Source organism: Opisthorchis viverrini, assembly GCF_000715545.1.
Source record: "Opisthorchis viverrini unplaced genomic scaffold opera_v5_128, whole genome shotgun sequence".
NCBI classification, from domain to species: domain Eukaryota; kingdom Metazoa; phylum Platyhelminthes; class Trematoda; order Opisthorchiida; family Opisthorchiidae; genus Opisthorchis; species Opisthorchis viverrini.
In genome coordinates this window covers 773,701-795,045 of record NW_008751782.1, presented here as the reverse complement: position 1 = coordinate 795,045, position 21,345 = coordinate 773,701, and the positions used below count along the sequence as shown (strand labels likewise).

At 44.1% G+C, this 21,345-nt stretch overlaps 2 protein-coding genes across 2 annotated transcripts in view; one reads left to right on the top strand and one right to left on the bottom strand.

The window, feature by feature from the left end:
* T265_06210 (hypothetical protein) overlaps positions 1-13,219 on the top strand; it is a gene marked incomplete at both ends in the record, with an annotated part of 37,210 nt that extends 23,991 nt beyond the window's left edge. Inside the window, 4 exons of the mRNA XM_009171418.1 lie at positions 1,923-2,111; positions 3,409-3,619; positions 10,281-10,399; positions 12,485-13,219. Coding sequence (XP_009169682.1) covers positions 1,923-2,111; positions 3,409-3,619; positions 10,281-10,399; positions 12,485-13,219 — 1,254 coding nt within the window. The remainder of the gene's footprint in view (positions 1-1,922; positions 2,112-3,408; positions 3,620-10,280; positions 10,400-12,484) is intronic.
* Positions 13,220-15,731: 2,512 nt separating this feature from the next.
* T265_06209 (hypothetical protein) overlaps positions 15,732-21,345 on the bottom strand; it is a gene marked incomplete at both ends in the record, with an annotated part of 41,767 nt that continues 36,153 nt past the window's right edge. The window contains one exon of the mRNA XM_009171417.1: positions 15,732-15,982. The remainder of the gene's footprint in view (positions 15,983-21,345) is intronic.

Sequence of the window (21,345 nt, the reverse complement as noted above, 5' to 3'; positions counted from 1 at the left end):
TTCTACGTTCGATGATACCAGCTCTCATATAACACACATTATTTGATACTAATGTGACACTGTATACTACCGATGATTCATCCGAGTAGCCTGTGTTCTGGTGTGCAAGGTCCGCCCCCACATGTGAAAGAAAGTGAATTTTATGACAAAAATTATGGAGCCGCTTTACAGGGTCCATTTGCTATTGTTTACTACTTAATAGAATTTTGGGAAAGTTCAAGAGGATGCGTGAAAATATTCACTTTTCGAAAAACTCTGCAGATGAGATATTTACTCGCTTGTCTAACTGCTTGTCTTGAACTGCGTAGATTTTAGGAAAGTTCAAGAGGTTGCGTGAAAATATTCACTTTTCGAAAAACTCTGCAGATGAGATATTTACTCGCTTGTCTAACTGCTTGTCTTGTAACTGCTTAGTTCGTGTTTGCTGATAACTCCACAGCTGACGGCTCTCTTGCTTTCACTAGTAATCAAGGGGTAGACACACCAACATTGCAGATATACAGCACAGTACTGAGGCCAGTTTGTTCTTGTTTTTTGGTTGCTCACAACCCTTTTCACCGACTCACAGTTAAGGATTTGGAATTCCAAATTTCCGGAAATGCAAAGCTACACGCGAGAAGTTTATTCAAAGTTATCGTGGAAGGGTACATGACTCATTCAACTGATCAAGGTAGGAGATGGACGAGAAGGTTGTTTAACAGAGCAGCCGGTTAACGATCGTCACAACGGACTCACCAGCGGGTATATGTTGGTAAACCAATGGAACATATTAAGAATCAGGGGAACGACAGTCGTTATCCCACGGACCTGATCACTTGTTGTCAGCGCAATACTCACTCAGTCGATTGGTATGACGGGTTTACAGTCTTAGAGGATGCAGTGCAGCCATAAACGATCTGCCTCACGCAACCAGGCTCCGTGCTCAAATCTGCCCAGAAAACCAACATTCACCACAGGAGGTGGGGTTGTTTGAACCATTACGCTTACCGTCCGATAGTGGCATAAGGTTGTCAATAATGGAGGGAATTTGACCATCCTGGTTTGCTTACAAACATCCGAGAGTTATCGTACGTAGATCCATCGCAATAAGCGTAGATGCGAGTCGGCCTTCTTGTATAGTACTACGATAACTGTGAGTATGCCAGCTGGAACCATTATACTGGTAAACAAGGCAGGTGTGTCAAATACTCGTTTCCGCCCCATTGTTGAGGTTCCCGAAACGGAACTTCGAGTGACGTGTAGGTTCGACAATCCCGAATATCAAAAGGAATAATTGAGTTCGAAATTCTACGGTACTATTTACACAAGGGTGAGCACATTTGTACATCAAACCTCAAATGTACAACGCGTTCGTAGCGTCAACAAGTTCACCGACCGTCGCAGCGCAGTGTCAACGTCCGCACCCCAAACAACGGCGGGCGGAATGAGGGCTCAGTAGTGTGGGTTGCGGTCGATACTTTGGACGACAGCCCCGTTATTCTCACTGGCTCTGCGATCACATGAAGCTCATGAGAAAACCAGTCAAGGCAGCCTCCGAAAACGGGATACGAACGCGTACAAGCAAGTAGGTCAGCTGCACACATTCACACATGTCAATACACAAATGTCGGACGGGACGGCCTCTGCTGCAAGGGGAATGGCGGGTACGGATAAGCAAAACAACTGGAGTAAGCAGATGAATGGTAAACTTACCATAAGGTCAAGTTAAATTCAACACCCATTCTGTCCATCTTTATCCGTTACCCCATGCAAAGGGGTGTCATAGACGTCCAGGATGATTTATGTGAACTACTGGACAATATGCTTATATTTGTATAAACCATGTATCAACTATTGCCAGCGTTTTGCTTCTGATGTGCACTTTCGAGGCAATAGTAAACCAAGACTAATCTCAGTGCACTACGTTGATTCCCACTAACCAGGTTTGCATGCTCGAGTTCGGCTCGTGGACCTATGACAAGACACAAATGGATATTATCTGGTGGACAAGTTCAGATGAAGGAGCCCAAATGTCACCGTTTGTCGACTTCTCCGACTATGTACCAAGCAATGAATGGCGCACCGACGGCGAGCTTGAAAGAGATGTCACTCCGTTAGAACGCAAACTGCAAGTGAGTAAGACCTGTCCTGGTTTGCGTTTTTGAAGAACAAAAATGATACTGTGCATACTCACCAAAAAGGGTCTTTTTTGATTGAACGTAACTAATGGTGGCAATTCTTGTTGAAGGTAGGCCAGCAATCTGATCTCACGTTGGAAAAATCAAGAAGTTGTTCATGATGCTTAGTCAATTGTCTTGTTCCATTACAGCTGCTTGCTTGTTTTAGAGCTTTTGTTCAATGGCATCTTTTGGAAATCTGATGATGATCAGACTTACCTTGAGGCCCAAACCGGTCGTGGGTTGTCGAAGAATCTTCAGCAACCTAATGAGTAGTGCATTACGCAAATACCTTGAGGTTTCTTATTTAGACCCGTATTCAGCAAATGAGAATCTGGCTATCTGAAGAGAATACTGGATGTATATGAGGACTGGTGTTGCTTTCGTTCAGGGTTTAAAACCCTGAAACCCACCCACAAATGTTTCCACGCTACTACTCTTGTCTTACCAAAGTATCCAAGGCCTCGAAGCCCTATCTACTAACTCAGTGTCTTTCAGGCTTGAGTTGAACCTAACGTTAATTCGTGATTTTTGTGATGTTGGAATCGGAACTGAAGTACGCCACAGGCGACAGTTGGGCAAACGAACTACGAGTCTAGCCTACTGGTATGTGTGCTACCACGCCATGGTTCACACAACAACTAACCGCCGCGTCATGGTATGCGGCCCGATTTTGATGGCATGTAGAAAAATAGGACAAGGAAAACGAACAAAGCTTGTTTTCTGTGAAGGATCACCTTGTCTAATAAGTAAAAAATCTACCTGTTTGGCTGTGACGTAATCCATTTGACTTCCCCCTTTTTACGCTTGTACCGGTGGATATACCTGGCTCTTTGTCTAACTTAAATAACCTGGGAATGCATTTGCCAGATAAACAGTATCGGAAAACAATGCTTATTCGTGACCTTTCATGGGTGTCACCGGTTGCATTTAGGTGGCATGCGAAAGTAAGACAAATCTGAGTGGGATGCCAACAGGGTGGACTTCCGGACTTTCGTTTGCCCTTGATGTAGAGGACTTGAGTGGTATTTTTCAACCCAGTAAATATCATCATATCGTTCTTCACATGCATGCACGTGGTCAGTCAGATCATGACGCTCTGCTAAACCCACACGAATTAGAATTCACACAGGTGAACTCACCCCCGCTCTTTTCAGTAAGGAAGACAACTTGAAGGTGACCATCAATCCAAACTATTCAACAGTAAATTGTGGGTTATTTAATTAATGTTGCACTTTTATGCAACCGACAGATTCGATCAGTGAAAAGATATCGACGTCGCAACCAAACCGTCGGCAATCAAACTCTGAATCGAGAATATCCGGTTTTGTGCTATCTCGTACGCCTACGCAGAAATCCAAGCTTCTACGTCTTCATGTTGGTTATTCCATGTGTCTTATTGTCATCGCTCACTCTGGTTGTCTTCTGGCTTCCACCGGAATCACCCGCGAAGATGATGTTAGGTAAGTGTTTTTAGCATCGGAGTGACGTTCATGCGTCGTTAGAAGAGCTTTAACACTACTGTTCGCCGTGGCCACTTAGTGTGGCTTCCTTTTCCCAAGTACGTTTTTACATCAAAATATGTCCTACAGTCTGGAAATGTTATTAGTTCTCCGTACTGACACACACACACACAGAGTGGACAAGCCTTCAAAATCCTTCTTATAAGCGATGGACTCTAACAGGTATGTTTATTTTGTCCGTTCGTTCAATTTTGCATCCAAGAGGGGAAATAGACGTATTTTCAAGGACTCGGAAAACTCCATCTTCAAATCACTGCTATTTGCCTGACCCTAAGAGAGTCACGTCTTTTCAACACAACTAATGTGGCGGTTATCAGTCCTGTTTACAAAAGACCAAAGACTACAGGAAATTAGCACACCAAAGTAGAAGCATGCTATGAATGGGGGTAGTTAGCAGTCAAGCGTTTACTGACCCAGGGAATGAAAGGAATAAGGCAAGTCCACTGCGGCCGTCCAACAGAGTAAGGGATCAGTCAGTTTGGCACAGACACGCAAAAATGGAAATGGTTGAACGAGCTTGTATTGTGACGACAGATTGGGTCACCCGTGACGCCCTGCAATTTCATGACTGTAGGGTGTGGTTTGATCGCGTGACTCCTGTAAAATGCTAATTCGAGGACGTAATTATTCAGCAGAATGCCGTTGGTTTGGGTGTGAGGCCAGTAAAACTTCGCTTGAACTGGCGCAGAGTGCATCTGTCACCCAATACTTGCAAGGCGAGTTCGAGCGGTTGATCCTCAAAACATCAATCGGATGCAGCTGTGTACCGAGAGAAAGTTTTCGATTTTGCTTAGGTTGAGGAAAAGCACATACCTCGACGACTGGATTTAATGTGTGTTTGGAATGCCAGAAATCCAGCTACCATGTGTATGTACAGCTTGAGCCCCTTGTCATAATCAGTAGAAAAAAAGTACTTCTTGCCTGGAATCGGTACTATGCCTTTTGAGCTGAAAAATTACTCATTTACATATCAACTGCCGCAGATGGAAGACTCAATCGGAACTTAAGTATTGTGCAGTGACATCGTGGAGGATACAAGGAAGTTAGAATTCCGAGTCAAACTCATTATCAACTTTTTCAAATGCACCGCCTGAAAAGTTGCCATGGAATCGTAAGAGCAATGTTCACTTGTATTACTGATCACTAAAAAACCACACTGAAAATGTAGGATTTCTTCAAACGCTAAAGGATGCTCCCTAAGTAATCACTGAAACGAGCCGTCCTGAACGGCATCATTAATGGGTTGGAGTACTGCATAGTATAGTACAGTACAGTACAATGCAATATAGTGAAGTACAGTACAACTCAGTAAAGTGAATGCTATAATCGATTCAGGATTGCTAACACACGATTTAGCGCTTACGCCGAGTATAAGGCGTATTGCCTACCGATGGACAAATCAATGCAGATCGATTTCAGTCAGTCATATCTTAAAGATCACCGTAGTTTAAGCTAAAGCCGTCATTACAATAAAACAGAGTGGGTGAGCGGCTAATATATAATCAATGCAGATCGATTTCAGTCAGTCATGTCTTAAAGATCACCGTAGTTTAAGCTAAGGCCGTCATTACAATAAAACAGGGTGGGTGAGCGGCTAATATAGCACAATGCAAAGAAAACAAAACTAAATGGTATTGCATTAAGTAAACTGAAGAACCTTGTGAATAGTGCACTGCATCTGTACAGCACATCGTCATATCTCGAATATCGTACCAACTGAAACATCGAGATGGTCTGGTGCAGCACATTCAGTTGCTTGAGAACATCATGAACGAGATATTTATCTGGGTTCCAGCTGAGTCTCCCGTCAAAACCAAGCTGGTATGTAAATGAGTGTATTCCTCTAAAATGAAGTTCAACGGCTAAAATTGCGAGGTCACCACGGGATATTTACTCGCCAGGGAAATGTCAGAGTAACAACCAGTTAATTTTGAATGCTGGGTCCACCTTGCGCGGACGGTTTTAGCAAAACCACAAGTAATCCAGACAGCTGAGTTTGGGTTAACGGGCTGATTGGTGTCCAACGACTGTCAGTGATATTTTGTTTGAGGACTCTGTGATTCATCTTAGAAGTCGCTCACGGATGAGTATTATCAAAGTACTCACTATTCGGCCAAGTTATTTGGTGCCACCGGCGCATGTGAATTCGTCAGTTAATTTCAAGGTGACGAAAGATACGATACGGTCATTTGGGGCGTTCAAGAACACGTAACGCCAGCGATATAAACTTTAACTAGGGATGTACGGATGTCGCCCGTGTAGATTTCGTGTACGTACCACCGAACCGCTCGAGAGAACAATAACAGTAGAATGTTTTGAACAGCAGTAAATTCTTTGAAACAGGTCTGACGTGCCCGTTTGTAACTCGTCGGACCAAAGCGCCTTAAATGCACATATTATCCTGACCAGGTGTCATATGAGCGGGCTACATTGAACAGAAAATTCCAACGAGTAGCTCAGGTCTTCTGTCTGAAATCTCGTCATTCAAACAAGAAGTCAACACAGCATCATATGAGGGAACTGCATGACTGAAGCATAAAGGCGCTATATCCTGTCACATTCACGTTACCGATCAGCCACTCTTGGTCGTACCACGTGGTGTAGAACTGCTAACGTGTAGATGGCGGCCTTGAATCTCGCCAAAGATTTGCGTGACATACTACTGGTGATTCCAACAAAAATGAAACTGCTGTGGTGTTCACCGGTCTCCCTTCGTAGACTGATATCATTTAAACTCTAAAAGCTCCATTGTCCTGTGTTACGCCATTGAGCGTGACAAGCCACAGTTAACTCGTCCCATAGGATTGAAATGGGACCAAAATACATCCACCTGTGTATTAAGTATGGAGTAACCATGAAATTAGTGGGCCATTTCACCATCAGCCTGCTTTCTTTTAATCGTCAAAGGACTAAGTGATACTAAACGAGCTAATCGAGCGCCCTTTTTCTCATCTTACCCAGGAATGAACATTTTTGTCGCTTTCTTCATCTTGCTGCTCCTGTTGGCCGAGTCAACTCCGAGTGCCGTAAGGAACTTTCCACTCATTGGTAGGTTGGATTGGTCATCCGTTTATGCACTTTCACACGTTTTAACCGTATATTATGGTACAATCGCATCGCGCTGTAACTGTCCTCTGTACTATCTACTACTAAGATTCTGAAGCAAGAACAGAAAACGTACCTTTATAATCGCCAGTTCTGGTTTACAGAACCCGAGTTGCATCAACATGGTTCTGTTTTTGGTTGAACCCCCAAAAGTCGTCAATCGTGCGGCTGTGAGATGAACTCGAAATATTTGTGTCGGCCTAACCGCCAGTAATCTTGCTGAAATTATCCTACATCCTCTTGTGGACTGGACACTAGGCGATCTCAAACAGCTCCAACCCGGTATACGCCCTATGGAAGATGGGGAAAACTATTAGTTTCTTTTTGCCGCTCTCTTTGTGGAGCACTGAGGTTTCATTGAGTATGGATCCTCACATTCAACGTTCTATCGTGGTCGTCCTATGTCTACCCCTGGATTGATGGACAAGACGTGAACAGCCAACAGGACCGGAAAAATCGTTAAGTTTGGCCTTGTTTGCAGCAGCTACAGCTACCTAATAGAACCGGAGATCGCCAGTAGGGACTACTACACTTGGTGCCGTCGCTGCGTCTGTCGCCTCGGGCTTCCGACGGACGCGAACTCAATGCCTTCGTCATTCCGGTTCCACTCAGTCAGGCGATCCCAGATGTCTTAGTTGGAGAAATGAAGCAGACGGACTGCCTGAGATAGATGAAGCACCTTGCTGAGTTGGTGACGAGTGTGGACAAACAGATAGATTTGTTGAGACCAGTCCAAGCTGACCACCTGAACGATCGATGGCTTCCGGTAGCCTGCACGCGCCGCCAGGACACTACAACTGCTCCCGTTGAACTGGAAGAAAGATAACCTTCCGCCCCGACAGCAATAGTTCTTGATGACATGAGTCAAACGATATTCTCGATGAATCTTCTACGTTCAATCGAATTGCAGCACACTATGAGAACGAACTTTGATTTTTCAAGGAAAGCAAGGAAAGCATATCTCTCGGTAGAAAATTCTAGTTTTTTTCGGAGTTCAAGACAGTAATTGGAAATTTCCCGTAAAGGTAATTACGAATCATAACCTTTTTGGACAGAAATCCAATAAATTGTTAGCTTCTTTCACGGAGTAATAAGAGAATTTTTGCAAGGAAATTTATGAGGCTTTTAAGGGTGAGTGACCTAGGATTTTGCTATATTGCTTCAGAATTGGGAACCATGGAGTACCGTAACAGACTCTGCATCTATCTACAAAGTGCCGGAAAACTTGCCGAACGAGGATTGTAACTACTGTAGAAGCCACTGACATAAGAGTTCGCCACCTTGAAATCTGTATTTCAAAACAAGCCATACAGGCGTAAGAGCTCACATGACCGGTAAGTCAAGTGATAGGAGCACGTGACTCGCCTAACTGGTGCTAATTTCCAAACTAATGCGAGTTCAGTCTTAACTACTGAAATTTATTCTGAAATAAACTGTTCCGAAGCCTACCGATTTTCTCATTTCGTATATGTCCGAGAGTGAAGAAGGGATACAGAAAATATACGCTTCATGCGACTTGTGTTGTGATACGAAACAAAGCACAAAGCTTATACGCGACGTCTGTGCATTCCCAGAAGTGTATAAGCACGTGCTTACGATTGGCTAATTTGATGAACCACGTCAATGCACTCACCCGTTTCTTGCTCGAAAAGCTTTAGGGAACTGCACTAGACATTCCACTTGATTAAAGTAGGTTGTGGGGTGCCGTTCAGTAGATTACTTCCCTAATGCAGTTTTCTTCAAGATTGCAGCCCATAACAGGACTGTTGGAAGAATATATTTACCCAGAAAATCACAGCCAGATTTCATAATATATTTTAAAAAGTTTGCGCGCCTGATGTCCGAATATCCTGCACAGAAATCAATAAGAAACTGAACCACCTTGTAAGAATGGACAACAGCTGATAAACGCCCGTCATAAAACTAATGACAAATCAAACCAGAAAGTATATTGAATACGTTCCGTATTTTTATTTGTTTGTCTTCTGTCAGGTAAAGTGTAAATATTTTCAGCTTTGCACGGCAACCAATGACAAAAGGTTGACTATTTTTCCCTTGACCGTTTTACACGGTGGTCATATCCAGTTTCATTACTAGTATATGGGTAGAATAGTTCCTTTCGCTCTTTCCATCATAGCACCTCATTCAGAAAAACGCTACGGAAGAGCAGATCATCAAGGAGAGTCCATTCTCAAGGAAAGCGATATTCTCACCAGTCCTGAGAATGTGCGCTCTTGAAAAGAACACTGAGAATGAGACGTTTATTACAGAGACTGACCCAAACATGCATCTGGTTATTTTGTTATCGAATATCACATCGGGATTACCACTAACAAAGACCGAAATTATTTTTTCTAATGGAAATCGGCTTGAGCTAATGATGTCAATCTTAGGGACAGATATACTTAGTGGTTTCGACTTCAGCAATGACGTAGCCCAATGATGGGTGCATATATGCAACTCCCTCTTGAGACACTACTCATAAGGTTGCTGAAAACTCTTCGACAGCCCACTACCGATTTCGCCCTTCCTGAATGTGCTGCACTCGCTCTTCCTGCGTGTGGATGATTCTCGACAGCAATCTGTAGGATAGATACTCTGCTTTCAAGTCCCAAATCGAATATCAACCCGTGATAGAGGGAATCTCCAAAGATAGAGGAAATAGAACGAATGAAAATGATGGAAAATGATGGACAACACTAGTCCCACAGCAGCTTGACTGCCATCAACATATTTTCGTACAAGAAATCAGCACTCTCCCCTCATGCAGTGCCTAGACTTAATTCCCACTGTGACCGATTTTAGTGCAAACTGACCGACACATGCAAGTAACTCACATTCACATAGAACAAATGCTAAATGACCTTTCTATTATGACTTCAAGGACCAGACGACTCTGGTCGCATTAGAGAGCTACCTTTAACTTTGACGGACAAAGAATCCATCTCCTACGAATGACGTTCACAGCCATACAACCTTAATTTAGCAGAAATTAATGAGCACCCGGATTTCACCGAAACAAAATTGGCCTGGCTTTGTGCCAATGAATAACCTCGGTCCAAAACTTGTGAGCTGGTGTCTATCACTGTAATTGCATCAAACTGGAGAATTTGACCTTTGCCTTTGTGGTTTATGTGCGGCAACCGTCTGGTTGCCATCGTCACATCCCTCATATCCACTGCCTTCCTGGAAACTCTGGGTGAAAAACAAAAGCTCATAGAGATTGGTGCTTAAGCCTACCACAGTTGCATGCTCCCTTTTGCCTAAGCAATCATTATGTGATTCCAGTAAAGGCATCAGTGTCTTTCAATGCCAACAATTCACGGAGGTAGGCAGACTCTTCTCTCTGGAGTAGAGGTGTCGTTTCCGACAGTAATGAAGGACTGCAAAGTTACTTAACCAAATGCGATTTTCCAGTGGTTGGGCTCTTCCAACCACTATTTCACCAGCCGAGTGCAATCAAACTCTCATTTGTCCATCCCTTTCTGATTTCCAGGTGTTTTCTTCTGCTTAAATATGATCATGATCACCTTATCAACGTTTTTGGCGACTCTCGTCATTCATCTCTATTTCCGTGGAGATAGGAACGGATCGGTACCAGCGTTTCTTCGAAGGGTGAGTGTTACGATGCAGAATATGGGCCTGAAATCTATCGGGTAGGGTTTGACGATGATAAACTGCCCGAGCGCAGAGTGGTACGGATACGCGAAGGTGAAATTTATTACGCTCTGAATGACTCGATTATATACCCACTTCGGCATAAATAGCAACCGTACGTCGTCTTGTTTGTACCGCAATGAAGGAGTGAAAGGATACCCTTGAGCACTACGAAATTGCTGTAACTGGAGAGCCAACGGAGTCCCTCGTGGTCATTAGCACACTAATACGCTTCCACATAATCTGCAGCACACAGGTCATCAGGTTTTGAACAGTCATCCTGCACTGCCTGCAACAAACAACGTAGGGGGACACGTTTTAGGTTCTTTTTTCAAGTCTAACGGTTGCGGTGACTCCTGACAGGAAAATAAAATAAACAGTCGCTTCAGTGGCAGCAAAGGACGTTGGAACATGATGCACTTCTTCAAAAAAAGTGTATGTGATGTCGAGAAATACACTCATTTGCAAATCAATTTGGTTTTCACGGGAGACTCAACTGAATCTCTCGTTTATGATATTCTGCAACTGAAAGTGCTGCACACAGACCGCCTCATGATTCAGTTGTCACGATATTCAAGATATCGCAGTATATTTTCATAAAGGAGTGTATTTCTCGAAAACAGTGCAATTTGGGTTCAAGTAGATCATAAGGTTGACGGAAAACTCAGGGACTGCGCCTACCTGATGAGCCCCAAGAAGAACGTAACCGATCGTGGGCTGTCGATGAGTTTTCAGCAATCTTGTGTGTATTTGATGTGTTACTTATGTGCTTTACTTAATTTGAGGAGATAAGCTGTGTAGCTGTCTGAACAGGAACAAATCTACTGTAGATCTTACACCCGTTAGAGGAGAACTTGTCACATGGTTTTTCTGGCAGAAGATACAACACGGAGCAGCCCAAAATGGCCATAGTGGGGGAAACCGATACGGAGTTGTTGGGTGGACTTCGATCCAGTAAGTTCAAGAGAGGTGTATGCACTTAAAAACGTAAATGCAAGGAAAATCTTCACTATGGTCCGAGATCCACTATGTGCATCCAGCCTACTCTCGGTTGAATAATGTTGTTGCCTTATGGGTACATCGTGGTCATTTTATAACAAAGGCGGAGACCGGGCTCGAACTTCGCCGTCTTTAGAGCTCATTAATGAGACATATCCCCATAAGTATTAAAAAATCGACTGTACTCGTCTACCATATTCGGATATAGACAAGGGTCAAGTGACGGTCGCAGTGCACCCCTTTGGGATGCGTTGACAAGCCTGGTCGGTATGGCAGGAACAATTCATACAGATCACACCTAATGCATGCGATTTTGTCTGGTAAAATACTCCCAACTTCTAGGCGAAGGATTAACAGTCTACGTAGCATCACGATGCAGCAGTGAAGGTGCATTGCTCACTGGCAGATGAAAGCGGCAGCTGGCTGACATAGTTTTACTGGATGACTTGAGTCAACTGACTGTGTCATCCTCAACATCAAAAGATCTCTTCAGGAATTTCATGAAGACGAATCTTTGGCATCACAAGGCGTTGTTGTTAGTGGTAAACCAGGGAATACAGTGAACGTTGTCTGACAGTGAGGTTACTTTCAATTTATGGCTTGGCATTCACTAGACTCGGTATTTCGGGGCAACTCATGTTCCATGAGCTCCTGCTTACTTGGACTTTCACTTGCCCACGTGATGTAGGATACTCAGCAAAAAGATCTCAAGCATCTGAAATTGTCGGCAGACCATTTTTGCATGATAGTCGACAATGCATCATCGTTCACTCGATCATGCGTTATGAACGAATCAACCACTTATCGTGAACTTATCCGGTTTAGCTTACCCACTTTCCACCACCGCAAGATCAGCGTAGTACATGCACAGGATTACTCAATTATCAGTGAGAATAACTGACACCTGGGGTAACGAAAAAGGCTGGGACAGTCAGTATTTCCAGTCAACTTCGTTGGCCGAGGTAACACAGAGCATAACTTTGTAAGTCTGCAGTCAGTTCGTATTGTAAACAACTGATCACTCCACACTTATATCTTCAACAGATAGTCATTGAAGGAATCGGACGACTAGTCTACGTTCGACAGCGCATACCTCTGCCCGATGTGAAGAAGCCCGTCGTACCCTGCTCACCTCGAGGAACTTCAGTGAAAGGGCGCTCCAAACCTACTATACCCGAGCATGTTGGGAACAAATTCTTTCTCAATTACACACCAACTGCAGAAGATAGTCGAGTAGGGTACTATGGGGCGAACAACCGCCTTCGTCCGGATTGTATTCAGGGTGCCTGTCCTCAAATGTATGGTGGCGGACCGCCGTTTCCACAAGCTGGTAAGGTGATGGGACCAATGTATCCGAGTTATTTTGACACTGTGACTTGCAGCTGCATGGGGCCTCGTGACGGTTGTGAGCAACCGACTACAGTGAATGAACCGGTAGCTTCACAACGACCGTCGAAAAAGAATCACCGTGGATTAGTTCCAACCCCAGGCAAAGCCCAGGCCGGAGAGTCAGATGATTCTCCTGACTTACTGGAATCCACAGTAACTTTGGAGCGTGATGTTCGAGAGGTGAAACGCTACGTGAAAATGTTTGTCAATCGACAGAAGGAAATCCACAGAAAAAGTCTCATCGCCATGGAGTGGCGGACCCTGGCTCTGGTGTTGGACAGACTGTTTTTCTTCCTCTATATCACCACCATCGGGATTGCTGTGTTAGTATCGGTGCCGCGGAGCACAGAGCCCGTCCTTAAGGCTGAGTTCCTCCACTCAGAGGAGTAACGTTCGGTCTATGCAGTTTCCTCTTTAGTGACTATCAAAAGGTGTTGCTCATGCTAGTGTAGATAAATAAAATCGCCCTATAGTGGCTTTATTAGGTCAATTAACAGTGTTCTCATCTTATTCTATCCACCAGTAAATACATTGATGTACACAACCGGGGTTCCACGAAACTTTCAAAGGGAATTTTCAGACTTGCATTTATTTGTTTATTGTCTTCTTCGTAAAGTTCCCATTACCATTAATTTGGTGATATTCCGCACCTTGTATTTTAGAGTATTGTATCGGTTGAGTGAACTGTTGTCAAATCATCCAGTATTTCTGTCATATTCCCGTTTGTCTTCAAGTCTTTGCTTTTACTCAAGTGTACTCTGAAGGAAAATTTTCCCACTGAATCGAGATAAAACGCCGTTTTCGGGTTTTCTTGTCATCGAGTTAATATATGCTCAGGAATGTATGCAACACATTTGGGAAACTAATTTCACACCAAACTGTCGGATTTCTGAGTGGGAACATTGACAGTTATGCTGATTCATCTTAGAAAACTTAAAAGGACATTTTACGAAACATGTCGGGACGTCTCCACTAGTAAGGTGTACAGCCCAGGTGTGATCACATTAGCGTCCATTAGGAAAGGATAGAACCAAACGTTTCAACCTCCCGCACCGTAGTACTGAAATACAGTAGTGGCAACTTGTGAACCATCAGCAGGACTGAATATGGGTACACTTCACATTTTCGAGGGGAGCGTAATCTGCGGATGACCTCGAAATGTTTGGGATGAAATTGACCTAAGATTGCCTGTTAATTTATCCAAAAAAATACCACCGTCTGTATGGGTAGCACATCTCGAAAGTGGAACTACAAATCCCTGAAAACATGGCGGTCTTGCAATTTTGTCGCGGCGTTCATAATCTAGCCAAGGTCCTTGTGTCTACCCGCGATATTAAAGCCCTCCTGTATCAGTCACGTGAAAGCACGAGTAATGGACGAGGCTCTAGCGCCCTAATAGTACATCCTGGTATTACCTTTAAAAAAGGCAAGACCGTAGCGATAACAGGCAAAGATCGAGGACGCTTAGACAAAGTAGATAGCCAATTTTGCGTCACTCAGTTATGTGCAGGGCATTGACAGCAATATCTGGTGACAACACCGGTGCTTCACTGCCGAACAGCTATGCGAATTTACTTCGACAAAACCTTATACTCAAAAGAAATGGGGAAGGGATGAACCTAGGGCTGGCCCACGAAAAATACCCGGGATGCCTACAACTGCAACACTCAATCAATCTGGATACAAGACGGAAAGCACGGGCGCTACTTGAACCAAGTAGCCGCTATTTCGTGCATTGTCCGCAGCCAAACACGTGGACCTCATCCTGGAGGGCGGACAGCAGCCAAGCTGTTCGTAGCATCCTTCATTCCCCTGTACCATGTCAAATTTTGTCCACCTCTAAGTCTTAATCACTCCGGATTGGACACGGAAAATAATACTTATCTGGGCAGGCGGTAACCAGGCATATCTAGCTATCAGAGCTTGCAGTGAATACATTCTTTGAGCGAAGTACTCTCTGCCTATATTACGTCCACCGTCATTGCGAATTCGCTTATTTCAGTCGATTCCCACTATAGTTCTAAGATATAGTTAGTCGAAGACCTGAAGGTGTCCCATATCCTCCGCCCGAAGTGGACAAGCTTGCAGCCGTATTACAGTACAGGACGCACTGTAGTCTGATAAACGCGTCCTTAGAGACAGTAAACCCTTTCTTGGCGTCACATATGGCGCGAATCGGCAAACGCAGTTACGGCCTTTGGGATTCACGCGCTCACTTCTGCCACATTAACATCAGAGCTAATACGACTTCCGGGATACGCATACTGTTCCACAACCTCTAGTGTTACTCCCTGGGTTTTTAGAGGCATGTTCAAAGACTACGTTCTACACTTTGTGGGTGCGAAGCATTGGATGACCTTGGTAGGCTTTCCAAGTAATGCTTGAGCTTTCTGCTCTTTTTTAAATAATGAGAACAATGCCGCCTGCATATTCCAGGTGAGAGACTCTCGTTTCGAAAGACATGAATATTGGGGTTTTGAAGGCCTGTCCGAAGTGTCTAAACCTCTGACACTCGACCACAATGATTGAATCACTAAATAAGGCTGTTCCCATTTTTACATCGCAATCTGCCCACGGTCGCGCGAACATCATCTCGGAAGGCAGATTCTACCGATAATAGACTATCATTGATCCGTTTTGCTGATCTACACGCTTCCCATCCCTCAGTGAGAATCGCCCCTGAGGAAATTTAGCAATCCTACACGCTAGCCGTTTATTTTGGGGTCACCGTATTATGTGGCGACAAGACGGATTGTCAGTCAAACAGCCAGCTCACAGACTGACCACAAGGAGAGACCACTAAAACAAGCCAATACATCGGGGGAAAAAACTAACTCCGACGGGCACACATCGACAGACCTCATTTAAGGAACACATTACCAGGGATGACAAAAAACAGGAAGTTTATTATTACGATGAAATTTGGAGAAAATCTACACATACAGGAAGTGAGACACAAAAAGTGAGCGGCTATATAACAACGCGCATTAAACCACACAGGTCACACAAAACGGTAGGATACTGGGCATGGCGTAAATCCAAAGATAAAGTTGTTGTGTCTTCCATTGAAGTAGATGGATGGAATGAGGGGAGAGAGACGGACCGTTTCGAAACAAGTCAGCAAAATAGTGACGTCTTCACAGACCTGTTGATCTGAAGTGCAGGTGAAACAAAGATAAATATAGTCGATGAAACGAACAGAATCATTACGCTATAAGTTAACTCAGAAAAAATTAGCAGATTGGAAGGGAGATGAGGGGGGGGGGAGAGAACAATCAGGTATATAAGCACACAGTGAGTCGACATCCGTTTTCAGATTGGTTTATCAAATCGAACTATGTCACCGACCACCGGCACAGTAAGCAATCTCACATGTTTGCACTGAGCAACATGTGCATCTACTTGAATATCCTGTATCCGGTGTAACCCGAAAGAAATGAGACCAGAGGGAGCAGTTTCAAACTAGTGGCCCATGATTGTCAGACCACACGGGAACAACTGAACAGTTGAAAACGCAGTGTATGCCAAGGATATTTCTTACTATGAGATACCGGTCAAGTGAAGACTCGGTTGAAGGAAAAGCCAAAACCTATCGCGCTTGGGTAACGTATTTTCTGACATCACCAAGGGTACACCGGCGTTCAACAAGTTCTGATAAAAAAATATGTTTACACTATTCCTTGTCAAGTTGCAGCAGCTTTGATGAGTATACATGAGCGTCCCTCACCGACTAAGGGCGATAGTCGCGTATCAGAACTACCGCACCATGCAATAGTTGAACACTGATCCAGGTTAGTTATTAGGTGGGAGCAGAAGACAACTGCCTGCTTTGCCTGAGCCGAAAATGTATCCTGGTCGGCAGCCCAAACAGAACTGCGGTACTCACTTATGCCACTCTGATAGATCACATCCACATATGTCCTACTTAATGTCTTATACCAAATGATCCGATGTTTCTAGGAATTTTCCAACTAACTACATGAACAGGAGAATTCCGAGCAGATCAGCTCTTGTGTTACGCGCCGAGTGTGTTCTTGCAGTGGTTTCTCGGCATTCTGGGTGTTTCTCTGGCGAGTGTGAACGAGCAGTTGATTGGACATCTCTATGATCCTAGACAGAGACGCTGTCCCTGTAAGTTAAAACTTACTCAATTACCTTTATTTTGCAAGTTGGGTCATGCCTGATAATCGCCGACACTATTTGTGAACAACTTTACATTGCCCTGTTCTGTTTAACTAGGAGGGACAAACAATGCAATCGACAGAGGTAAAATCACCTAATGTCACAGAAGTGACTTCGAGGGCCATATATAAAGGTGGCAACTCATGCTCTTATTAGCTCGCAAAGGTGTCAGGCTCCAAATTTCAACACTAGAACATCGGAGAAAAATACTCGCAAGGCGCCTAGTTTTCTTCTTGAATTGAACCATAACTTTCGATCACGGATCAAACAAAACGCAAACATTCTTATTAAGAATGAGCTGTATTAGTTATTTCTATTTCCAGGACGTCCGACAGGATCTGTTAAATTTTTTATCAACAGCTTATCCTCAGGAGCTTAAACAGAGAGCACAGACAGCGTCGAAACACCCCAAGGATAAGGAAACTTATGTAAGTCTTCAAACAGAAACGGAAAGTGACTCTAAAATGCTATGCAAGTAGAAGGAAATCGTAATGAAAGCAGAGTAGCCTTTTTCGAATACACGCAAAAGTTCCGGAGTCCTTAATCATCGACGGGGACCTGTCAGAATATTGATATAGAATTATAACAGGTGGACTAAAATGTTACATAATTTGCACTGCACAAGGTATGCATATATATCGGTGACATCAGACTTGTACTAGTTCTGACGTCAACCGGAAAAGACCCTCTGAATAGGCTGATGACGCCAGAGTCCATAAGAGCAGACATTGTGTTGAATTCTTGCGGTCGGCAACAGTGGAGCGCTGGGAAAAAGGACTGTAGGTAAGTTAGAGGGTTTCAAACATATTGCTCATCAGGTTTACCAGAAGTGTACGAACACCACTGTTTTCTGGTATAATGTCCAACAGTCATCCTAGACTGCGGATGCCGCGACGTGGTGCGTTTCGTCTGTTTGAAAACTAGCGAAGGCTGGGCGCTCACTAGTATTAAGGTGGGCAGATGGACATCCCGGAATGTATTACGGCCATGGTGATGACGGGTGAATAGATCATATTGGCGTTCTCAAGTTGTTAATGCAAAGTCGATTCTAACTCTCACTTGGGTTCCAAGTGACCAAATCAGCGCGAACCTCATATTGTCCAGTCCAATCTGCAAGAGCGGGAACACTCGAGTTGTTATGTTGGACATGAAGAGATTAACCCAACAGACTAGTGCCATCTGCTACGCTGAAACAAACGGTGTTGGATGCGAAGCGACAACAAATGCTGTGTGGGGTCGAGGGATTGACAAAAGTTTCCAAGTAAAAACGGTAGCAGCCACTCGGTTTGGTGCCAACCCTACGGGAATGGGTTTGTCTGTTGTGCAACTTTTTTACGTTTACTTGTGTCTGGTTCGATTGACGGACCAAGTTCTCATCGGGACAAAAACGCTTCGTAAATTTCACAGAACGTTATTTTTCCTACTAAATTGTTGCTGAAAAGTTCAAAATATTGGTTTTGATGCAAGTCAACTGGTCAATGGGTTACGGTAAAATCAGGATGACCTGTATGAACCCTACTCTCAGGTAAAATCAAGCTCAGACAAATGGACACACGAATTTATAAGGGTGACCGAAATCAAGAGTTGGAGAGAAAATTGATTACGTCATCCATACGTTGCCGTGATACACGGTCTATATCCGCGCCAAAAGGGGTGCATAAGTTGACCATCCGCTAACATGCACATGCAGGTGGCTTGCGCATATGAGTAATTTAACATTAATTTGACGTCAACACATTCCAGGATGCAGTCCTCGAGGCACGATTCGGACTACTACGTGTTTTCTCGTCATGCAGCTTAACCGCATTTCCACACTTTGAGTGACATCAGAGAAAGACACCCAGATACGGCATCCAGTGAACTGAATCATCCAGCATGAAAGTCACAGCGGCTGATTTTCCTAGAAGGCCCGAAGAGCGTTTGCGGATTCACGTCACTCATGGCGTCAAAATGGCATATCAGTGGGTCTCGAGTCACGTGCACGAGGCTACGGTAAGAGCTGTGTTGGGGACCGACGACCTTCAGAATCGTTGCTGGTATTGTCAGGTCTCGGCAAATTCGTAACGGCTGTGCAGCAGATATTTCGGTCGCAGAAGACACTCAGTAACGTCAACTGCGGCGTCCCGACCAGCAGTATGCAACCCGAATAATCGTCTACTGATGTTCTTTGTGCCTCATTGAGAATGGTGTACGCTGCGAGGTGGACGTGACATGACGAAAGAACGCGAAAAAGAAACCGAGGGTTTGGATGCTGTTGATGTGAAACATCATCCAAGGTGGACCCTCGTGAACTTCCCCGCACTTGAATGGAAACATTGCACGAAACTACGACTCATTTACCTTAGTGGCATTCATTGTTAGTTTCTCCCCGACTGTCTGATTGAGCGTTGTGAGCTGTAGGCACCCCCATACCGCTTTTCATTATTTCACTCAAAGGCGTCAAATATGGCTAAATAAACCTTGTGATTGTTCGGCAATGATGCATCATTGTCAACACCGATGTTGCTCTCTGGTGATAACGAGTACAATGATCAAGCACACCCACATCACAGCCCGAAACTGCGTCACTTACAGGCTGATTACTGGGTAGCATCGTTAGCCTAGCTCAGGCAGCACGCGTAGATGAAACGAACCCACAAGAGTTTTAAGCCCCACGTCTTTCCGCCAGAAGTAACCTGTAAATCATGCAAAATAGCTTTGAGTTATACTGAGCCAGTCATAGGTGTGCGCAACTCAGCAACAGTCGCATTTGGGTAGGCGCAATCTGACACAACTAGATCAGATATCTATGTCCCGCAAATTCGGTTTTTGTTACCGACGGAAATTACTGAAAACGCCTGAATATGATAACCCATTATCTAATTGTCCAATTGAACGAGGCCTTTATACATTCGGAGAAATAAGGAAAATAAAAGTCACTCATATATGCTAGTTGTGTAAGCTGAATTTCAGTCCAGTGTTCTTGTTCTATGCCAAAGGGAATTCAGTAGTGGAAGGACAGAAGGATACGAACCATAGGAAACAGGATAAGAGGGCACAGAGATACAGAAAACTTGTACTCAATTCCAATGTGCCTATGGCACACGGTTTATAGCTAATAGATTGATTGGTTGAAATGAACAGCTGCCAGGATAGGCAATGTCACATGCAGTTCAATCTGAGCCGTTATAGCACCCGAATGAAGCTTTGACAGCACGGACATGAAGTGATGAGACTAAAAACTGATAAATGGAGACAGAAACGAAACTTTACACGTAAGTTTACAGTACACTCAGCATGCCGTACAGGAAGCAGGCAACAACTGAGTAAACCCACCATTGATACAACTAGCTGACGGCCACATTGGTCACGTCATCAGTGACATATGTTGACAACAAAAGCAAGGGTCACATGAAGTGGGACGATTATAACATCAGCAAACGCCACCGAACAAAGAGCTTGCGTTAAGTGCAGAAGTTCAGGGAATGGAATCAACATTCACACTCGTTGGGACCGGTCTACTGAGGCAAGGTCACATTTGGGTCGACCAGAAAAATTAACACACGGATATCTTGGTAGATTACCACTAGACAGCTGAAACGGATGCCGAGGGCTTGTATCAGAATAGGGTATCCTCTGAGTACCTTCATCTCCAGCATATATCAAAACTTATTTCCACTGTACGTTGCGGAAAGCGGCTTCATTTTCATACCATGTAATTCCGAAATGATTCTTGGGAGACGGACTAAAGCGATAACAAACAAGCGTTTCTCCAAGTCTATTCGTATACACACCTGCCCCTCCACAGTGCTACTGTATTCTAGAATAAACCTCAAGCAAAATCGACGGAGCCATGCAGTGCTTTTTCTTGGCTTTCATGGTTATTGTCGGTTATCGAACTTGGACTTGTGAAACTGGTAAGACGAATTCATTTGTACGGTCGGACATCATTCCTAGAGGCGCACAGCGTGCTATGTGTAGGAACCAGAGACGTCAAACTACCATAGCCTCAGTTGTATTGACGCACGTACTGAGGCCCAGGCGAGTAGACACGGAACCCAATATGAATCTCCATAGGATCATTGGGATAAACACCCCGGCGGACATCCCTTTTTATCGACATTTTCATGTGCCGTTTCGAAAAGCAGAGTTGGAGGCTTGCAACTGTCCGTCTCCGAGATAAAGCAGCGTTGTAGTAATGGTTGCGGTAAATGGACATTTCACGGAGGGATAGTGACACATAATTTCTGATAAAAAACATCTTTGAATGAGTGATCCGAACAAGCATATAGTCGCCAACTGGTAAATCCATTCGCTCCGATTGAAGTACATGTGTATACACCGTGTTCTAAAGT